Source organism: Salmo salar, chromosome 03, assembly GCF_965601325.2.
Source record: "Salmo salar chromosome 03, fSalSal1, whole genome shotgun sequence".
NCBI lineage: Eukaryota > Metazoa > Chordata > Actinopteri > Salmoniformes > Salmonidae > Salmo > Salmo salar.
The window spans coordinates 54094090-54115801 of NC_138293.1; the positions used below are offsets into that span (position 1 = coordinate 54094090).

General features: G+C 44.6%; 1 protein-coding gene across 2 annotated transcripts; it reads left to right on the forward strand.

The window, feature by feature from the left end:
- The first annotated feature begins 192 nt into the window (after nt 1-192).
- atxn2l (ataxin 2-like) lies at nt 193-21680 on the forward strand. Of its 2 annotated transcripts, XM_014192330.3 has the most exons (24): nt 193-491; nt 769-875; nt 2089-2128; nt 2376-2432; nt 2614-2685; nt 4575-4758; nt 4935-5056; nt 5912-6003; nt 6293-6511; nt 8232-8542; nt 8635-8721; nt 8834-8959; nt 9091-9168; nt 9277-9338; nt 9424-9722; nt 12134-12200; nt 12351-12500; nt 12631-12694; nt 12852-13015; nt 13236-13368; nt 13575-13690; nt 19194-19376; nt 20745-20916; nt 21009-21680. In XM_014192330.3, exons 1-24 carry the CDS (start codon nt 471-473, stop codon nt 21065-21067), a joined length of 2985 nt encoding a protein of 994 aa, XP_014047805.1. In that variant the 5' UTR covers nt 193-470; the 3' UTR covers nt 21068-21680. The 2 variants fall into 2 exon arrangements, with proteins under 2 accessions (XP_014047805.1, XP_082829705.1); XM_082973579.1 differs by lacking the exons at nt 193-491; nt 769-875 and adding an exon at nt 1150-1293.
- Nucleotides 21681-21712: the final 32 nt, after the last annotated feature.

A 21712-nucleotide genomic window follows, 5' to 3' on the forward strand; every position in this document is an offset into this window, starting at 1 on the left:
AAAAATTAGTTTTTGGGTCATAATTTAAGATTAGGCATACGGTTAGCAACGTGGTTAAGGTTCGGGTTAGGTTTAAAATCAGAATTTAAGATACATTTTAGATATAGGCGGGGTTTGGCTGGAAACTAGTGCTGACCGCAGTTTTGGGGTCTAAAATGTTTAGCGCGTGCACGTTCTTAATTTGTGAATGCGCACATACACACTCGTACACGCCCCCATCAACCCAGTCAGCCACGCGCAGACTACAGCATCTTTGTGGTGCCAAACCGGCGAATTTGTTTTCCCCGAGTTTTAGAATTTGTTCAAGTTACAAATGACATGCAATCGGAATAAGCCACACGCAAGAGTATATCTACGGAGAGGAAACGAAAACAACGTGCTAAAAGTTTTAGCTACAGAAGGGACATTACTGCTTGCTCTTCTAGCTAGCCAGTAACCAGATAAACTATCGATTGAGATCCGAAGAGGCAATGTCTTTTCGTCGACAGAACGTGAGTTGTAGTTGTGTCAAGTTGTTAATGGTCACTTGCTGCTACATGTATTGGTTTCTGTGTGTATGAATTCTAGCTAGCTGGTTCGATATTTGTTAGCAGCTAGCTAAAAGTTGGATAGCTAACGTGAGCTTTATCGATGGTGTCCTCAATGACTTAATTGTACACTAGCGAGGTAGCTAGTCTGGTAATGTCAAATACTATTTAGTAGACTAAAGGCAAATGTAATCCGTATAACTGTTACTTGAGGTGTAATTATTGGCACGTGTCACACCAGCAACAACCCGGTTCAGGCGGACGAAAAACCTCAAATGGAACGGCAGGGCCAGCCGGTTTGCCCCCTCATATCAGCGGGAGCAATACCAACAGAGCTGTGCCTGGAAGGTAAGCACATGTTCGGCCACAGTCGTCAAGCAAGTCCGGGGATCTGCCACATATCCATAGAGGTTTACCGGTCAATACGAGGATTACAGTGGGTGTGCCCATGTCAAATGGAGACTTTAAATCGTTGTTTTAAGCCAATTGGAACCAAGTAAATATAATAGATGTAGGTTGCGGCCAATGGGCACAAAGGTTCTGCTAAATCGACATTGCTATGATTGACCGGTGTCCGAACCAATGGGATAGACGATACATTTTGATTGACGCCATTATGCCCATTCACTTTCTGTGGGGAGGGGATTATCCGTGTTTTGTTGTGTTTTTAAGCATTTGCTTTAGATTTTGTTTGGCCTGTCAAGTCGTGTGATTTTTCACAGAATCAACAAGACTGCGGAGTAACAGGGATGCACATGACTAAAAAGTATTAATACTCTCATTATTTATTGTATTCAACGTCTCTCTCGATATCTATACATTCTTACATTATTTACCAGTTTGTAGTTGGTTTCCTCCTTACTAGCTGTCTTTTTTAGCTAGCTAGCTAACGTTAACTAGACAACAAACAGCTAGCTATTGTATTGTACCTAAACTAGCTAATGTTTATATTTTTGATCTTTTGACAATCTCGCCAGTTACTCAGTTGTTAGCCAGTTACCAGATTACTTTAGCTAAAATAGTTGCACGTTAGCTGGTTACCGCTAGGTAACGTGAGCTATATTGTTAGCCACACGCTTTAACGTTACCTTCGGTTTTAGCTGACCCTAGTTAGCCAGCTTGTGTCAACACAATTGTTTTGGTTAAGCCTCACAAACAATGTCGTACGGCACTGTAATAAAGAACAGAACATGATCCGCTGCGGGGCTAGCTTGTTTCCCCTCCACCAAATGTCATAGCTAGCTAACGTAGATCACCGGCGTCGGCACGCATTCGTGACCGTGATAAGTCTTTTGCCCTACGGCTGCATAGACGGGTCTTCTAGATCATCTAGCTAGCTTCATGCAGTCCTATGACAGATCGAGGACCACCAGGCTAAAAAGTCCACATTTGATCATCGCAAAATGTCCCGTGTCCATAATGCTTCGCAAGTTTGCATGTTAGTTAGCTACATTGAAAGTGGTGCAGCTGCCGGCCTATTTCTAGCGGTGCAGCATTTTGCCCCGGAGCCAGCTACACCCATTTGTCTTGTCTGTTGCTAATGTTCTCTCTTCACATTCAGGACAAGAAATACAATGAAGCCGCCATCTCAGTCCTCTCCCGTAAGTCATATATCATGAAATGTAGGCTATCCAGCATGTACTACAGAAGTGCATAGCCTAGTACCCTTTTGATGACATAATGTAGGTTGTCTTTCTCTTTGTTTGCTTCCATACTAGTGCACTACTGTACAAAGTGTAAACTCTAAAATGTTAAAAGAAAATTGCGTTTAGAGTAATGTCAAATTTTTTTGGAGCTTTGAAATAGAGGTCCATGCCATACTGAAGTCAGACATGCTTGTTTACACAGGTATTTGAAGGTGTCTACAACAACACCAGGATGCTTCACTATCTCACAGCTGTAGTGGTGAGTGTTCATTTGGTCAATTAGGCCTGGTCCACCATGGTGCCTTACTTTGATGCAGCACATACACTATGCCCTAATGTGCACTATTTACACTATTTAAGTTGTCGACAACTGTCTACTAATGTATATCATCATGAAATGATCAATAACCATATTATTATTATTATTATTATCCATCAAGGGCTCCACCTGTGACGTCCGAGTGAAGAGTGGAAATGTGTATGAAGGCATCTTCAAGACCCTCAGCTCAAGGGTAATTGTATACTACCTTGTATTAGACCATACAGGGGTGTTCTGCATACTGGCACGTTATAGACCGCTCCTAGAAACATGGTTGTGGTCAGATCTCTGATGTATTCATTAGTCGGATTCGTTACAAAACCTAGTCAGTTGCACATCTGAATGCATTCAACCGAAATGTCTTCCGCATTTAACCCAACCCTTCCCTCTGAATCAGAGAGGTGCGGGGGTTTGCTTTAATCAACGTTCACGTCATCGGCGCCCCGGGAGCAGTTGTTCAAGGGCTCTGGGATTTGAACTAGCAACCTTTCAGTTACTGGCCCACTGCTCTTAACCGTTAGGCTACATGCTACCCCTTTTACCGTTTACTCTAGGGACTAGTATTGTCACGATACCAGATTTTTTTTTTTACTTCGATACCATGTTTACACGATATATCACGATAGATGCCAAAATAATACCACAGCAAATAAAAGAAAGCATATTAGCCAAAGACACAGAATGGCACCTGATCCAGACCGATAAACTCAGCTACTGTTCTGTTCAACCGTCGGGCATCTTTTGAGTAAAAAAAATGTTGGGACACTTTGTTAGGCACAGCCATGTGTATGCATTAATGAATCAATTTCACAATCATACAATCAATTTGACTTTGTTTTTAACAATCTAACTACTTAACATAATGGTAATTTATTTGAATGGTAAATCTCTTGATAAACTGGGTACATTTACGATGGCCTAGGCCTACCCAAAAACAAGGTCAATGCCTATTTTTTATTTTACCTTTATTTAACTAGGCAAGTCAGTTAAGAACAAACTCTTATTTTCAATGACGGCCTAGGAACAGTGGGTTAACTGCCTTGTTCAGGGGCAGAACAACAGATTTGTTTGCAACCTTTCGGTTACTAGCCCAACGCTCTAACCACTAGGCTACCCTGCCGCCCCTATTCAATAGGAGTGTGTGCATGCATTGAGTTATTGAGCTTATTTTTGGCTGATTTCATGGGGCTACAGGTGACAATCTGTTTCTTTTACATTTTTGGACTTATTTTATTGTACCGATCAACATTTGCATTGAAGCAGCTTCTTTTATAAAAATGTGCGCTGTCTACCAGGAATGACGCCATTCACGAGGCAAGAGCGGGACGGCCCGTAGGAGCACAGTCAGTTCGCCGAGGCAATAGATTATCTTTGTGAGAGAGACCGAAATAAGAGAACGGATAGCGTTTTTTGTGGCAATCAATTTTGAAGTCAGCATATTTTGCGTTATGGTTTGCGCTATAGTTCACAAAGTACTAGGGTAGTGAACTGATGTTAGCTTTACCTGTCAGCTAGCAAGGAAAGTTGGCCTGCAATAGCTGGAAGCTACTGGTGTCATCTTGCATTGTAAAGTGTTGTAGCCTATATTGACATTGTTTTGCGAACAGTAAGTAACAGTTTCGACATTTCTACGTGCCGTCGTGTCGCATTATTAAAGTGTGTTAACTTGTGTGCGGCAAACATGATGCAGCCCAGACTCCCAGTGCAGACTAGCAATGAGTAAGTGGAGCAGGCACAGTGCACACTATAATAAGAGGTCGGCTGTGCTGATAGACACACTTGATCCGTGAGACACGTTTGACAGAAGTACCGAAAGTAACAAAAAATGTAGTACCGAACAGTTTTTCATGTTCTAGTATCGAAAAACGACTGAAGTTTCGGTATACCATGCAACACCAGGAGGGACCTACCTGCAATTGTCCAAACATGTTTTACGTTTGGAGTAAATGGATTTCGTTGCAAAATGTTTTGCAATCGAATCAGTGTAAGGAATACACCCACAGGTCACATTGACCACTGCCTGCAGCCGCTCTTCACTTAACCTCTGTGGTTCATCTGTGGTCCTAATGTGTTTTTCTCCAGTGTGAGCTGGTGGTCGACGCGGTCCACAAGCGGAGTGAGGGAGGAGATGCGGATGGAGACGGAGGGGGAGGCTTGCCCCCCTCTCTGCCCAGGATCGAGGAGATCACAGACACCATGATCTTCAGCCCCGGCGACCTGGTCACAATGACTTGCCGAGATGTGGACCTCAACTACGCCATCAGAGGTACGTGTGTGTGAGAGAGTGCGTTGTCAGTGTGACTGAAACTGATTCAAGATAAGGATGTGTGTTTAAGTAAGCAGTGGAACTGAATGAGACAGATGGGAGGGTGAACCGTGTGTGTGTGTCATTATGTACCACTAGTAGATGACACATTATACCTTCAAGTTGGGGCTTTGTAGATGCTTTCACAGATACAGCAATCAGCTCATCGCGGGTGAACGGGGAACACCGGGAGAAGGTGCTACAGCGGTGGGATGGAGGCGACAGCAACGGAGAAGGCTTCGACCTGGAGACAGACACGGTGAAGCGCGCTCACACGCAAAGAAATGCATAGACGCAGTAGCTAGGTTTCCATCCAATTTGTAACAGATTCTAAAATCTGCGGTATAAAAAAAAATCCAACCTCAATTTGGGTTTCTATCAAACAGACTTGTTGCTACTAAAACAACTGCGTGATGACCTAGTGCACATAAACACTTGCGCTTCATTTACCATGTACCAAATGATAAACAGACGTTCAATGGGTTTCCATCACGTGTTTTACTCTACTGATGGTTTTGTCACACAAACTGTTGTGATAAATAGCAAACTTTCCCAGTCTGGTTTTAGTGCATGCTCTCTGTTTGCTGATGAAGTTGATAAGAGCAAGCTCATTTTTATTTGATAATGGCAGCCAATCATCACGTCACCAGCGTTCAAATAACACCCTCAATATTTATTGAACATTTTCATGAATCTCACCGTGCACTTAACCACAACGGGAAGTTCATAACTTATTTCATCTGCTTGTAAAGTCTTTATGCTTTCACACGTCGTGATGGTAGTAGGTTACAAGAACGTAACATATCATTGCGTGACTCCCAAGTTTATTTCGACACGATGGTTATTATTTCAGTAGTTGCACACAGCAGCGTTTCCACTTCAATTATGGCAAAAATCGATTTCACCCAACCAAAAACGGTGTTGTCGACAATAGGATATTTTGACGGCAAATGAGCTGTTTCTATCATGCCTTTTGAGTTTTTTTTTAAATTTATTTTTATTTTTTGTCAAGTAATCTGCATGAAATGGTTGGATGGAAACCTGGTTACTGACTTGCGCACACTTGGTGAGACACAGGCACACACTTACCGTACGGTTCTTCTGTCTCTGTTAGTCTAATGGCTGGGATGCCAGCGAAATGTTCAAGTTTAACGAGGAGACATATGGCGTCACGTCCACCTACGATTCCAGCCTCTCCATGTACACGTGAGTATTCTCCCCTCAGCTCCTTATTCTGATTGTGGAATATGCTACGGTCACTCTGTCTGTCTATATAGCTCTGTATCATTCTGTGTTGTTTTTTTTCCAGTGATTGGTCTTTTGACCGATCACATCTTTTTCAGAGCTGATCGGTCAAAAGGCCAATTAGTGAAAAAGAGATCAGAATTGGGCTTCCTGTGTGACCACAGCCTTATTCACTCACATCTCCCTTTCCCTCTCACACACGTTTTTGAATGACCTTGGAGGTCTTATCTCTGTCTTTCTCCCCCTTCAGTGTTCCCCTGGAAAGGGGCAGCTCGGATGGCTTCCGGCAGCGGGAGGCACGTGCGGCCCGCCTAGCGAATGAGATCGAGGGCAGCCCCCAGTACCGTCACCGCACCAACCTGGAGAACGACGATAAGAGCGAGGAGGACAAGTACAGCGCCGTGGTCCGAGAGAGAGATGAGGGGAGGGAGAGGGGCAGCCCTGGATTCCAGAGTAGTGCCGGGAGCAGGTGAGACCGTAAGGGAATCGCAGACATACACTACCGTTCAAAAGTTTGGGGTCACTTAGAAATGTCCTTGTTTTTGAAAGAAAAGCCCTTTTTTTTTTTTTGTCCATTAAAATAACATCAGATTGATCAGAAATACTTTTTTTCTTTTGTGTTCTTTTGCCCATCTTAATCTTTTATTTTTATTGGCTAGTCTGAGATATGGCCTTTTCTTAGCAACTCTGCCCTTCATGTGCACCAGAAGCTTATTTCTCTCAAATGTTGTACACATTTGTTTACATCCCTGTTAGTGAGCATTTCTCCATTGCCAAGATAATCCATCCACCTGACAGGTGTGGCATGTCAAGAAGATGATTAAATAACATGATCATTATACAGGTGCACCTTGTGCTGGGGACAATAAAAGGCCACTCTAAAATGTTCAGTTTTGGCACACAACACAATTCCACAGATGTCTCAAGTTTTCAGGGCGCGTGCAATTGGCATGCTGACTGCAGGGATGTCCACCAGAGTTGTTGGCCCCTAACACGCTGGAGAAGTGTGCTCTTCACGGATGATATCCCGGTTTAAACTAAACCGGGCAGATGGCAGAAAGCATATATGGCTTTGTGTGGGCGAGCGGTCTGCTGATGTCAACAGAATGCCCTGTGGTGGTGGGGTTATGGTATGGGCAGGTATAAGCTACGGACAATGAACATAACTGCATTTTATCGATTGCAATTTGAATGCACAGAGATACTGTGATGAGATCCTGAGGCCCATTGTCATGCCATTCTTACTCCACCATCACCTCATATTTCAGTATGATAATGCAAGGCTCCATGTCGCAAGGATCTGTACACAATTCTTGGAAGTTGAAATGTCCCAGTTCAGGAGGCCTCCTGAGTGACGCAAGGCACTGCATCGCTGTGCCACTAGAGATCCTGGTTCGAGGCCAGGCTCCGTCGCAGCCGACCGCAACTGGGAGACCCATGTGGCAGCGCACAATTGGCCCAGCTTCGTCCGGGTTAGGGGAGGGTTTGGCTGGCCGGGATGTCCTTGTCCCATCGCGCTCTAGCGACTCCTGTGGCAGGCAGGGCGCATGCACGCTGACACGGTCGCCAGGTGTACAGTGTTCCCTCCGACACATTGGTGCATCTGGCTTCCGGGTTAAGCGGGCATTGTGTCAAGAAGCAGTGCGGCTTGGCTGGGTCGTGTTTCGGAGGACGCATGGCTCTCGACCTTCGCCCCTCCTGAGTCCGTACGGGAGTTGCAGCGATGAGACAAGACTGTAACTACCAATTGAATACCATGCAATTGGAGAGAAAAGGGGGTAAAAAAATGTTCCGGGTTCTTTCTCGGCCTGCATACTCACCAGACATGTCACCCATTGAACATGTTTGGGATGTTCTGGATCAACGTGTACGACAGCGTGTTCCAGTTCCCGCCAATATCCAGCAACTTCGCACAGCCATTGAAGAGTGGGACAACATTCCACAGGCCACAATCAACAGCCTGATCAACTCTATGCGAAGGATATGAGGCAAATGGTGGTCACACCAGATACTGAGTGTGTTTTTTGATCCACGCCTCTACCTTTTTTATTTATGGTATCTGTGACCAACAGATGCATATCTCTATTCCCAGTTATGTGAAATCCATAGATTAGGGCCTAATTTATTTCAATTGACTGTTACTCAGTACAATCTTTGAAATTGTTGCGTTTATACTTCTCTCTCTCTAGGGAGGGTAAATACATTCCTCTTCCCCAGAGGGCCAGGGAGATGGGTGTCCCCCCCAGCAGCCTGAGGGGTGGCGCCTCTGGTCCAATACCCAATCGAACAGGACTCCCCGGCTCCTCTAGGCCCTCCCAGGGTTCTGATAGGAGCAGCCCGCTGTCCGTCAGGGGCGCCTACTCTCCCCACCAGTCCCAAGCCAGCCCCCCGGCCCAGCCCAGTAGCCCTACCCCCTCCTCTTCCTCCTCTCACCCGATCCCTCACTCCATCTCTCACCCACAAGCTCTAGCCGATGCCTCACGCTCTTCTGTCAACGGAGGTAAGACTTCTGTCTGTTTGGGTATTTTGAGGGAGGGAGTGTGAGTTTTGGGGGGAATATTGAGTTTTAAGTGTGCTCTTTCTGTGCATCAGTGTCATCTAGAACTTCTCCCAAAGCCCAGAGATCCGTACAGACCAATAGAACTCTGCGCAACCCAAGTTCCCAGTCCTCACCTGCAGGTACACACACACCTCATCTGAAAGTGCACACAAACACACATTTCCATCACTCATATTCTAGACTATTCACATCCCTCACCTCTCCTTTTCCCTTCTTTCTCTCTCCCCGCAGTCTCTCGCTCTCCAAAACTAGACGACCCCGTTCTGGCTAGCCCTGCCTACCTGGACACTTCCTCCTCCTCGATTGCCTCGGCAACACCCAAGTCCTCTGGCCCCACCCCTCTGTTCACTGTGGATGGTGAGGAGGAGGATTACTACATTATTATTCTTACTTATTGTTCTATTGAAGTTATTTTTGTGAATAATTTTTTGATTTCTGTTCCTTTATTTGTCCATCTGTCTCTTGCTATCTTTTTCTCTCGCTCTCAGTGAATGAGATCCTGAGCTCAGCGGCTAAGGAGAGGACAGAAGGCCCAGCCAGCCCTCAGGACGGCAAGAGCGGCAAAGGTTAGCTCTCTCACTTCCTCTCCGTTTGACTGGTCCCTGTCCTTCCCCTCATCTCAGGTCTTTTGAAAAGTAGATTTTTCTCTCCATGATTTTCTCTCTCCCTCTCAGTTCCCTCAGTCCTGCAGAGAACACAGTTGGAGGAGCTCCGGAAATTTGGTAAAGAGTTCAGGGTACGTATGTGTCTCGTGTCCATGTGTGCCTGTGTGTGACCCCATGTATCTTATCTGATACTGACACCCTCGCTCTCTTCCACAGCTCCAGCCCAGCTCCTCCCCTTCTGCTGGCCCCACTTCCTCAGAACCCGCCCAGCCCTCCCCATCAGACTCCGCCACCACAGCCGAGTCTATACCCGCCCCTGGCCACACCCCCTCCCAGGACCCCCAGACTGGAGAGGGGTCCCCCTTCACCCCGAACCCCACCACCCCTACCCCCTCTCCAGCCCCCAACACCGCCTCTCAGTCATCAGGTCCAGACAGACAGGCTGCAGGGACACCCCAGCCAGCCAGGACCCCTGGCAGCGAGGAGGGCGGCGAGCGAGTGGAGGGCGTGGCTGAGTAAGTGACCCAAGAACAGTGCAATACAGTACATTATTCCACAGTGTAGTGTAATAGTCTACTCCTAAGTCAACCTTATACCTACAGTTCATCTGTTATATGTAGTAGTGTTGATTAGGGGGTTTAACGGTTCACCAAACCCACGGTTCGGTACATATTACGGTTGTGTGGTCACGGGAAAATTGTAATGTCATTCACAATGTTCCTTGCATTGTCTGTTTTGGCTGGATTGTTATGTTGGGCCTCAAGTTTCTACTCCGATGCTGCGTTTGTAACCATGTGGGAAGTTACCAGTTGTGAAGTCGTAAATACTAGTTGGACGCATTCTTGTGATTTGAACTCGTTGCAAAATGCCAATCGGCTAATGGCCAACAAGCTGTGTCAACCATAAACTGAAAGTACAGCTATCGTGCTTGTAAACAAATGGTAGAGTTTTAAAAAAACACATTAACTTCTCGGGGCTACGTGGGATGCTACCATCCCACCTGCGGGACACACTATTCAACAGCCAGTGAAATAGCATGGCGCGAAATACAAAACAGCAAAAATCTCATTATTTCATTTTCTCAAACAATCAACTATTTTACACCATTTTAAAGATAAACTTCTCGTTAATCTAACCACATTGTCCGATTTCAAAAAGGCTTTACGGCGAAAGCATAAAATTAGATTATGTTAGGACATAAACTTCACAAGAAAAACCACACAGCCATTTTCCAAGCAAGGACATGCATCACAAAAAACAAAAATACAGCTAAAATATTCACTAACCTTTGATCTTCATCAGATGACACTCATAGGACTTCATGTTACACAATACATGTATGTTTTGCTCGATCAAGTTCATATTTATATACAGAAACCCCATTTTACATTGGCGCGTGATGTTCAGAAAATGTATTCCCACCAAAACTTCCGTTGAATGTGCACATCAATTTACAATAATAGTCATCATAAACTTTGATCAAATTTACAACAGTTATTGAAAGAATTATAGATATACTTCTCTTTAATGCAACCGCTGTGTCAGATTTTAAAATAGCTTTACAGAGAAAGCACATTTTTCAATATTCTGAGTACATAGCTCGCCATCAAAGCAAGCTATACAGATACCCGCCAAGTTCTGGGGTCAACTAAACTCAGAATTAGTATTATAAATATTCTCTTACCTTTGCTGATCTTCGTCAGAATGCACTCCCAGGACTGCTACTTCCACAAGAAATGTTATTTTTGTTCGAAATACTCCATATTTATGTCCAAATACCTCCGTTTTGTTCGTGCGTTCAGATTACTATCCAAAGGCATAACGCGTGAGCGTAAATCCAGACACGAAAAGTCAAATAGTTCCATTACCGTTCGTAGAATCATGTCAAATGTTGTTTACAATCAATCCTTAGGGTCTTTTTAACCTAAAATGTTGATAATATTCCAACCCGACAATGGCGTATTCATTCAAGAAGAAAAAGAAGGAACGGTGCGCTGGCGGGCTTGCGCATCACCAAGTCCTTTGTCCATAGGCAGTCCACTCATTGACTGAGCTCCTATTTTCTGCCCAGTAACAGGAGAAGGATGAAACACGTTTCTAAAGGCTGTTGACAGCCAATGGAAGCCTTAGGAAGTGCAACGTGACCCCACAGACACTGTAGTTCGAATAGGGATTCAAAAGAACTACAATTTTTTTTGCCTGCCATATGAGTTCTGTTATACTCACAGACATAATTCAAACAGTTTTAGAAACTTCAGAGTGTTTTCTATGCAAATATTTGACTCTGGGCCCGAGTATAAGGCAGTTTACTCTGGGCACGCTTTTCATCCGAAAATGAAAATACTCCCCCCTATACCTTAAAGTTAATAGATTGCTTTTTATAAATAATGTTTTGTTGTATTTAACTGCCGAAAATGCTGTTATAGAGACCATTTCCTTAAGTGATGTCAGAGGTCAACATGTGGGAGAAGTGGGTGCTCAGGATGATAGACGAGTTTCCCTACTAGTAATTACCAGCTTGAGGACTGTTCAAGTGGGTTTTTCCCCCAGTCGTATGTGGTAAATTCCCCTTTCCCTCTTGGTTACGAACGCACAATGAAAGGTACAGGTTCACAATGCGGACCGAACCGAGGTCCCCTTACACCCTTATAGTACCCTTACAACCCCTAGTGTTGATAAGATGTGTTGACACTTATCTGTAGGTATTATGCAGGATCTGGGTGCTATATCATGAATACTGGTATGGATTTTTATAACAATATGTTGTATCTAACAATATGTTGATACAGTGCTAAATTAAGTCAAAAGTGAGCCCCATCCTCAGGTGGGCAAGGTAGTCGCCGTGTTGAGGATGGATGTAGGGAAAAGGGATTTGAAAGATGATTTGGAGTAGTCATCTCGCTCTCCTTCTGTGTGTTTTATTTAGCCAGGTGAAGAAGTCTACGCTGAACCCCAACGCCAAAGAGTTCGTCTTCAAGGCACCCATGACCCTGGTCTGTCTCTCTCACTCTCACGGAAGTAGTTGAGAACAAATTCTCTCTCAAAGCAACCTGTTTGGCCAGGAGTTCAGCTATGTTCAACTAAACACACACTCACATTATCTCACAAACCAACCTAAACTGTGCACCTTCTCTCCTCCCCAGGTGAAGCCGTCCCCAGCCCCCACTCCCCCGCGGCCCACTCCTCCCAGCCCCTCCGTGGTGCTCCAGCCCCCCCCAGGACAACAGGCCATCTACAGCACCCCCTACCTGTCCTACCTCTCCCCCGTACAGATACAGGGACACTCTGTACAGGTAGGACTGAGGCTGTGTGTTTGACTTCGTTCTCTGTGAAAAATAAGCATTAGTGTGTCTGGGGTGTAAAAAAACAAATGGTGTGTGTATACACTTGATGTTGGGGTATAACTGTCCTTTTGTTTCCCAGCCTCCCCAGATGTATCAGTACACCATGTCCACAGTCCAGCAGGGGAAGTATCCCAGAGCTAAAGGTACACACACTCACACCATTGTGTTGCCTAATCAATAGGTTGGTCGCAACACTGTCCTAACCTTTCTCTTTTTTAATTTAGCAACTGGGGAACATTTTGAAATCAACAAGTAAAGAATTAAAGTTATGATCAGTATGTTAATTCTTCTCCCCCCCAGGCCAGGTGGTAGGCCCTCGTCCGGACCACCACGGCTCTTCTCAGCCCCAGATGCTCCAGGCTGCAGCGTCTGCAGCAGGCCCTCCCCTGGTGGCCTCCCCCTACCCCCAGGCCTACCTGCAGTACAGTCAGGTCATCCAGGGCATGCCCCACTACCCCGGACAGGTAACTATTGTGCTAGTGGTGCTGGCGCTAATACTTATCCACACTTATAACAGCATAGGTCCGGAGACCCAAAATATGTGTTGTGGATGGAAGTTTTGTTTCAATAGAAGCCTGACCTGCATAGGATAAAAAAAATATATATATTTTGTTCATATCATTAAATGTTCTTATCTCACTCTTTCTCCTTCTTTCGTTCTTTATCCTCTCGCTCGCTCTCTAGCCAGTGTACTCTATGCTGCAGGGTGGGGCCAGGATGTTGACTCAGGCGGGCCACCCCCAGGCTCTGGGCCCCCCAGGCCCTCAGTACCCCGGACAGACAGAGGGGCCCCCGGGACCACAACAGGCCATGTATGGTAAGATAACGCGCTGTCTCTGGTTAAAAGTACACAGCAAGACTACATCATTTTAGTCGTGTACAGGACAACGTCCTGCTTACAGACAGTCGCATCAATACAATTCATTTCTTCTAAGACTGTCATTGTTCAAGGCTCTTTGGTTTGTAAATGATGTTTAAATCCACATACTTCAGGTTCAAGTTAGTCTTTCATCTGTCTCTTAGCTCCCCAGCAGTTCTCCCACCATTCTAGCTCCATGCACCCTCCGCAGCCCTCCAGCACCCCTACTGGGAGCCAGCCCCCTCCCCAGCACACTGCCCCCAGCCCTGGGCACGGACAGGTAAACCAACAGGCCCAGCTGTGTGTGTGTTTGTTTTGTCACATACACCGGATAGGTGTAGTAAAATGTGTTATTTTACTGGGTCAGCCATGGTAGTACGGTGCCCCTGAAACAGGGTCACAGACAGATTTCACTTTGTCAGCTCGGGTATTCAAACCAGCTATCTTTCGCTTACTGGCCCAACGCTTTAACCGCTAGGCTGTGTGTGTGTGGGGGGGGGGGGGGGAGCGATTCACGTAATGGTGTAGAACAGATTCTATCTTGTCTGTGCTGCATGTTTCCTGTGAGGAACCTGTAATTAAAGTGGCACTCCAGCAGTGTCGGGCGTTATGCGTTAAAGTAACTCGTTACATAATCAGATTACTTTAATGAGTAGTCTTTTTACTTCTTGGCGTCACTTTCAGAATCGGGACACGTGTTTCCATGATCCGATCTTGACCTGTTCCCTCATTTAGTTCTCAAGCAAGCGGAGAACGGCTGTTTTTAGAGAAATGTCATGACTGCTGCTGTCCATAGAAATGTATAGAGGGCGCGCTTCTGATCTTTGCTATTGATCGCTTCTGTGATAGCAAAGCCCATAGAGGGTTTTTCCCGTCTAGTAGAAAGTGTGCCCTTTATACATCTCTATGGGTCGTGAACGTGCGGTCTACAACCAGAACTGGCAGCTTGAGAGTGAGATTTAAGAGAGAATCTGTTCAGATGTTTGGCTTAGTCAGGGCCGTTGTTATGGGCAGGCCTTAGTGGGCCTGGCCCACCCTACCCCGTATCTCCTCACCCATCCAAATATTGATATTTTATTTCACCGAGACGCACGCCGACAAAGACGCATCAATCTCAGATATAGCATCCAAGCGAGCAAAACGGCGCCCCTCTGTCTCAGTGTGTGTTGTCGCCTGCATAGAACCCCACAATGTCATAATACCCATAAAACTTAGCGGTCAAACAAGGAAATGGTTCCAATTGCTTTTCTTTTGCTTAACCTGCCATGACTTTTCTCTCATACAAGGTGACTTATCAATATATTCGGCTCTATTTACTCTGATTGGAAAATGCTCATTAGGATTAAAGTAGACATCATGCAAGACTACAAATCCCTGCAAGCTCCTGCACGTCACCTCTAGCTGACACCTTCTCTAACAGGTATTGTGTCAATGTGAAACTTGCACAAGACGGTTCACAGAATTGCCAATTTATTCATTACTACATTTAGCTAACACTAGATAGTTAATCCAGAGATTTTTTGTCTTTAGATGATTTTTAGATTCAGCAGTCTCATCCAGATCATGGCATTTAGTTCTTTATGATAGCCACATTAGCATTTCATTTTGGCGGGGGTAAATGCAGGCAAATATATTGGTAAAAAAAAGTCACCTTGTCCTAGAGAGATTTTCAGTTCTCAAAATGTCAATGTTATTTGAAGTATTTCTAAACAGCATTATGGGAAAAATGAATGGTGGAAAAACAAATGGAACCATTTCCCTGTTTGACCGCTAGGTTCAGGGTATTATGACTCATATAGGGGCTCCCGAGTGGCGCAGCGTTCTAAGGCACTGCATCTCAGTGCTAGAGGTGTCACTACAGGCCCTGGTTTGATTCCAGGCTGTATCACAACCGGCCGTGATTGGGAGTCCAATAGGGAAGCAGACAATTGGCCCAGCGTCGTCTGGGTTAGGCCGTCATTGTAAATAAGAATTTGTTCTTAACTGACTTGCCTAGTTAAATTAAGGTTCAATAAAAATACAGTGCTTCTCTATTCGCACCTTTTGGGACAACTCCCATAGTTAGGGCGGAGACATTTGCATCATTCCCTGTGGCTCAGTTGGTAGAGCATGGTGTTTGCAACGCCAGGGTTGTGGGTTCGATTCCCATGGGGGGCCAGTAAAAAAAAAAAAAATGCATGAAATGTATGCATTCACCACTACTGTAAGTCGCTCTGGATAAGAGCGTCTGCTAAATGACTAAAATGTAAATACACGTTTCTGGTTCCAGCCAATTGGAAAGGAAAGTTTGTGGGTGCACTGTTCCCCTAAATTGATGTTTTGCCAAAATGATATAGTTATTCAAAATACTTCACCAGAGAGCATGACTTAGCCACAGATTAGCATTCTTAAAAAAAAAAAATGCTGTGTAGTGTGTAGGGCTATGGCTATTTGGGCTGCAAGCGTGGTATTATTAAGTTGCGGCTGTCAGTGAATAGCTAAAATGTGTCTAGAGTATAATTTAAAATGTTGAGACAAAGGGAGGGCTGTGTGGTGACGATATGGGCGTCTCTCTCCAGAATGCATGCGCTCAGCTGTCTCCCGCCAATTCTTGCACATTGTGTGAATTGTTGGCCCTTTGTTTATTTTGATCGATTCCCCATTTATATATGTAACCAGTGAGCCTAGTAAAAGTACCGTTAATCCTCGTCATTTGGTTACATCAATTTTTGTTAACGCATGTATTAGTCATTTACTTTTCACAACCTGCTACACTTGTGAGAAAGTTTAGTTAACATTGTCTTTTGTTTGGAGTGCTCCATATGAGCATGTCTGGTTTCTCTGTCCCGATGATGTCGAGGGAGCACGCGCCTGAGCCCACACCGAAGTTGGCCTGCTGCCCGCAAATGTAGGAAATTGCCCAGTTGGGGATGTCTGATTGTCTTAACTCACCACTTACACCACTAATAAGCTGCGCTTCTGTAAGTCTGCTTATCATGATCTCATATATCCATTGGAAACATTCAAAAAAGTCTGCCCGTCCCGAGCTCTGGAAACTGAGGGCCCGGAGTAGGCTAGTTGATACATTGTTACGCTTCACTAGTGATAGTTAAAGTCAAGACCGATAGAAAGGTAGGCAGACAGGCTGAGTAGAGAGATTAATGCGATTTGAAAGAACCTGAATTTTCATCAGGATATTTCTTACTGTTTTTATTTGTCGGCTTTAGGACTATGTATTTTACTTAGTTGACGATGAAAGTTATAGCCTGCAGGCCAATGCAGCAGTAGACCTATCTGAATTCCATGCGCTCATTTCTTTAGCTGCCAATGGATCACAGTATATCTGTGTCCATATGACAGAGGCTAGTGCCCTTGCATTAGCTGAATTGTAACTTTTTAGATTATAATTTTTATTCAGATTTTGGATTAACCACGTGACTTTAGTAAGTAGCATCTTTTTGGTAGAGCGCGCATGGCTCGCCTTGTTCCCTCCAACAGTCAAACAAATGCTGAGATTTAGATTTTTTTTTCATGAAAGTAAAGTAGGGAGACACGATATCGGTGAACATATCGGAATCGGACAACATTAGCTAAAAATGCCAACATCGGTATCGCCGATGACGAGTTTAACGCGATGTGCAAAACCGACGTGCATACCTATATAACGTAGGTACATGTAACGCCACGTAACATTTTGCGCTATACTTGCAACACAGCATTCCTAAACTAGCCCACCATGTCTGCTGTGTGGATCGATCAGACACACTACCAAGTGCGCTATTTTTTCAGATGTTGCCCTACCGGAGTTGCACAGTAATAGCGTCAGTGTTATTAGCTCCACGACATACATACTATGGAACGCCGTTTGGTTCTTTGCGTGTCCAAAAAGATACAGTAGCATTGTCAAAGCTGTACAAAAAAAAAAAGTCTGCAAACACTGGCCACGAACGACGTGTCTACAATACCGCGTTGGTAATAAAGCATAATTTCTTTAAACGCAACTTCTGGGGTAGCTAGCTTTAGTTTAGTAGAATCCTTGTGAGTAAGGTTGGCTAGGTTGCCACTTGTTGTTCGCCTATTGAAATGTAACTTCAGTTCGTGAAAATAAATAGCTAGCCAGCTACTTAACCCTGTTGCCCAAAGCTAACGTAATTTTTTTATTTTACCTTTATTTGACTAGGCAAGTCAGTTAAGAACAAATTCTTATTTTCAATGGCGGCCTAGGAACAGTGGGTTAAATGCCATGTTCAGGGGCAGAACGACAGATTTGTACCTTGTCAGCTCGGGGATTTGATCTTGCAACCTTTCGGTTACAAGCAGCCAGCTAGCTTCATCTGGCTAGTGAGGCTCGACCGGACCGGGTTATGTGTTGTGAAGCTAGCCACAATAAGGATTAGGCACAATAGTGGACTTTGCTGTTTGCCTTCAAAATAAAAGTATGTCATTGACAGTGATGCAAATTAATACAAATAGTAGAATTATACTAGGAATATTTATTTTCAACAGGAAAAGTTCAAAAATCACTGGAAGACATCTTACCAGCCTGTAAGGCCCCTGTTCAGTGTTTTCCATTAGCACCAGCCGTCGGCTAATCAGCGGGTTAGACTCATTTTCAACACTCTACTTTTTCCACTTCATGAACTAGGCTACTTGTCATTTAAAAGTTTCAATTCACTAGTCCGTCGAGCACTGTCCCGCTAGAATGAACAGTATGGATCTTCTAGCGATCTATTGAGGGGATAGGCGCCTGTCAGTCAAAGCGAGCGATGACGGGTAAACGCAGTCTGCTGTCTGTCCCACCTGCCATTACAATTTGTGTGCGCTGTGTGGTTGGTTGCATTCAAATGTCTTTACACGGAGAAGGCGTGATGCTCGTGGATTTACACGTCCCATGTAATGTACGTGGTAACGATGAGTTGAAATCCACTTCGCCTAATTATTGTTTTCTTGCATATTGCATTTATTTTTGTTAACGTAGCCAGCCACGCAGCGTCACTATTTAGCCTAGTGTGCTTTGGTTGACAACTGAACAAGTGTTTAGTTTATAAAAGGTGTCGAACTGATTGGCATAGGCTACTGGTAATTAACTGCAGATACTGTAAATTATGAAAACAGATGAAGATGGTGAATCATCACCGCAGCAATAGGTAGTGGGGAGCCTCATTCTGTTCCAAATATGATAATTAGGACACTCATGGAATCCAACAATATTCAGAAATGTATTGACTCAAATCATCAAAGATGATTGTCTACTGGTAGGGCAAAAACAAAATGTTCACCCTTTGTGCCCCCAGGACCAGGATTACAAAATACTGAGTTTACCTTTTAATTCGTTAATGTGGGGTATTTACTTCCTTTGTTTTTAATAAAATATGAAATTTAGATCAGTGTGGCAATTCATATCTTGCAGTAAAACCGTTAATATAACTTTAATCATAAGATGCAAAATGTTTAGTTCTCCTAGAAAAGTCCTGATCATATAGATATCAAACTAACAAACTGAATTCATACATTTTCTATAATTTTAAAGTCTTTCTACACAACACATTTTTCCAATCTGGGAGGTAAACTTGATAGTTTAATAATTTTGCTGTGTATTTCGGATGGAATCAAGGCATTAGAATGTACCAGAGGCTACCAAAATGGAGCTCCTTCCAGAGGCACCTGGCTGGCTAAAACACTACCTATTTATCCTGACCAGCCTATTTTTAGTCTACTGTATGTGTGTGAGAATATAGTGTTTGCCTCATTGTTGTGTATCACGAGTATGTGATTTCCTAACACATTTGTCTTCCCCTCTTCAGTCGGGCCAGGGAGGCCCCCAGCCCCAGTCCATGTACCACTCTGGGCCCCTGCCAGCACCCACACCCCCTAACATGCCCCCTGGCCACAGCTCTCCCCAGGCCTCTTACCCCATGCAGGGCTACAGCCTGCCCACCCACCAGCCCATGGCCCAACACTACCCCGGCCTGGGACAGCTCACACAGGTAAAACCCCAGACTACGCTGGACACACAGCCCATATACTCTCTCCTCTCTCTGGCGAGTTGAATGTAACAGATCTAAGCAAACAATGATACTAAGTCAAACAATAGATGTAGCAGAAGTCTTTGTTTCAATTACGTAAGGCCGATACAAGCTTCGCGTGGGTGGAGTCAGATTTTAATTCATATTTTTTTGGGAGCAGTGGACATCAGTTGGTAACAGGATTTCCTCACCAGTCTGTGTTTCCTAGACTCCCATTCGCAAGTTCTCATTTGTTGTGAAGAGTTATGTTAGTCTTCCCTTGATAGTATATTATAGTTGCCAGTGTAACCTACAACATGATTTGATATGCTGCTTTAAAGTTCAAGACTAGTGAGACTTGCTCCCATATCAGCTAAAAATAGTGGTATATCACGGAGGAAAGGCACATGGCTACTAGCTGTTTTTACTGTTTCAAAATAGCCTGGAATCAGTTATTACTTCAACAAAATACCTTTGTGGGGATTCTAAGGCAACAATGTTTTGTTTAAACAGTCGCTGAGATTGTAGTTGGTTATCAATGCAAAATGCTACTTATCAGATCAAGGAACAGCTTCATTGCCTACACAACACTGTGGAGCCCTGCACTGGCATAACTTTAAGCCAGAGCCCTACCCATGCCTGCGATGTTCAGGCCCGATTGCTTCTGCCAAATTTAAGGCCCTGCCTGAAATAACCTCCTCCATTAGTAAATCCATTAGCTGCTCCTGTCACTCGCTCCCTGCACACAGCTCGCTCTGCTTATGGTGGCTCTAAGTCTGGGTATCAATAACTACGGCTCAGCTCTGATCAATGATGAGACATGGGAGCACTGTTAGCTACTTTTGGTAACTCTAAACTGACAGCGAGGAACATTCTGTGAAATAATCACTCCTGTCTTATATTTGATGTTGAAGCACTTCTGACAATCTAGAAAAAAGAAACGCACACCTATAAAAGGCGAGGTGCTGGCTAGCGGAGTAGAAAACTAGAAAATAAGGGAAAGCCGCACACTCTTAAGAGCTCAGATGCAAAAATGTAATAACCAACGTTTCAACAGCAAAGCTGTCTTCATCAGGGTATCAAGCACTTCTGACACCATGTCAAGCCTGTCGGGGTCGGTTTGTAGAGCTTTTAACACTGCCCCCCCAGTCAGATTTGGAGCGCCAAAAAAGTCGCCAGCAACGAAGGTAGGACGGCGTTCTACAAGGAACCACCCATTTTGACGGAAAACATTCACATACTGCGTTGCGCTCTGAATCTTTCTAGCGCCGTAGTATGTAGATCACTAGTCTTGAATTTAAATATGGTTTTTAGAAAGGGATGACACGATCTCGCTCCCTCTTTCTCCAGGCCCATGTTGCCCAAGGTATGTCTGGCCCCCACCACCAAGGAGGCCACGGCCCGCCCCAGATGATGCTGCACTACGCCCCGCCCCCACAGCAAGGCCCAAGCTCCGCCCAGCAGCACGGCCCTCCCCCCCAGCAGGGGGCGCACCAACACTACTACATCCAACACCCACAGGGTAAGTAACTTCAAATCATGGAGCTACATCTCCAATAGAAATTAGCTTTACATTTCCAGATCTTCGTCAGTGACTGTTGTTCTGTGTTCTAGCTGTACAGGTGCAGGCTCACCCCACCCAGCAGCTCTCCTTCCACCCCCCTGGAAACTGACACCCCTACCTACACCTTGAGGACCACAGAAGAAGCAGGACACAGGATGGAAGAAGGGGAGGGGAGCTGAGGACAGGGAGCTGAGGCCCCCCGTCCCTCACTGAGTCTTTGACTGACCCAATCAAGTTGTTCTCTGATCGGCTAAACTGGTCTGAGAACTGAAGCCCCCTTCTGGAACCACCGCCGCCACTCTCCTCTCGCCCACAAAATAAGCAACTTGTTTTTTTTCTCCTGTTTTTTTACCCGGAGTCCTTTTTAGTTAAAGAGAGCCCATCAAAGGCTCCCTTTCTGCTACTCTGTTAGGGACGGAGAAATAAAATGAATTATTTTGTTTTTATGAAAGCTTAGAAAGACTGAGTCGTCCTCGCTAGCTGGATCCATTTAAGTTGAGAGGATTGACATGGCGAAAGCATCGTCTCACAGTAGACTGAAGAGACTCTGCAGAGAATTATAGGAGTTATCAATCAATGAAACTTGCTCCCTTTTAACCTAACCTACTTCTCTTTACTTCCTCCCCATCTCCTCCTTTTACAGGTAACCATTAATAAATAATGAAACTATTAAAATACAAAAAAATTGAAAAATCATAAAAAAAATAAAGTTTTAAACTCAACCTCATGCTGCCAGAACTCTTATTTTCTGTGC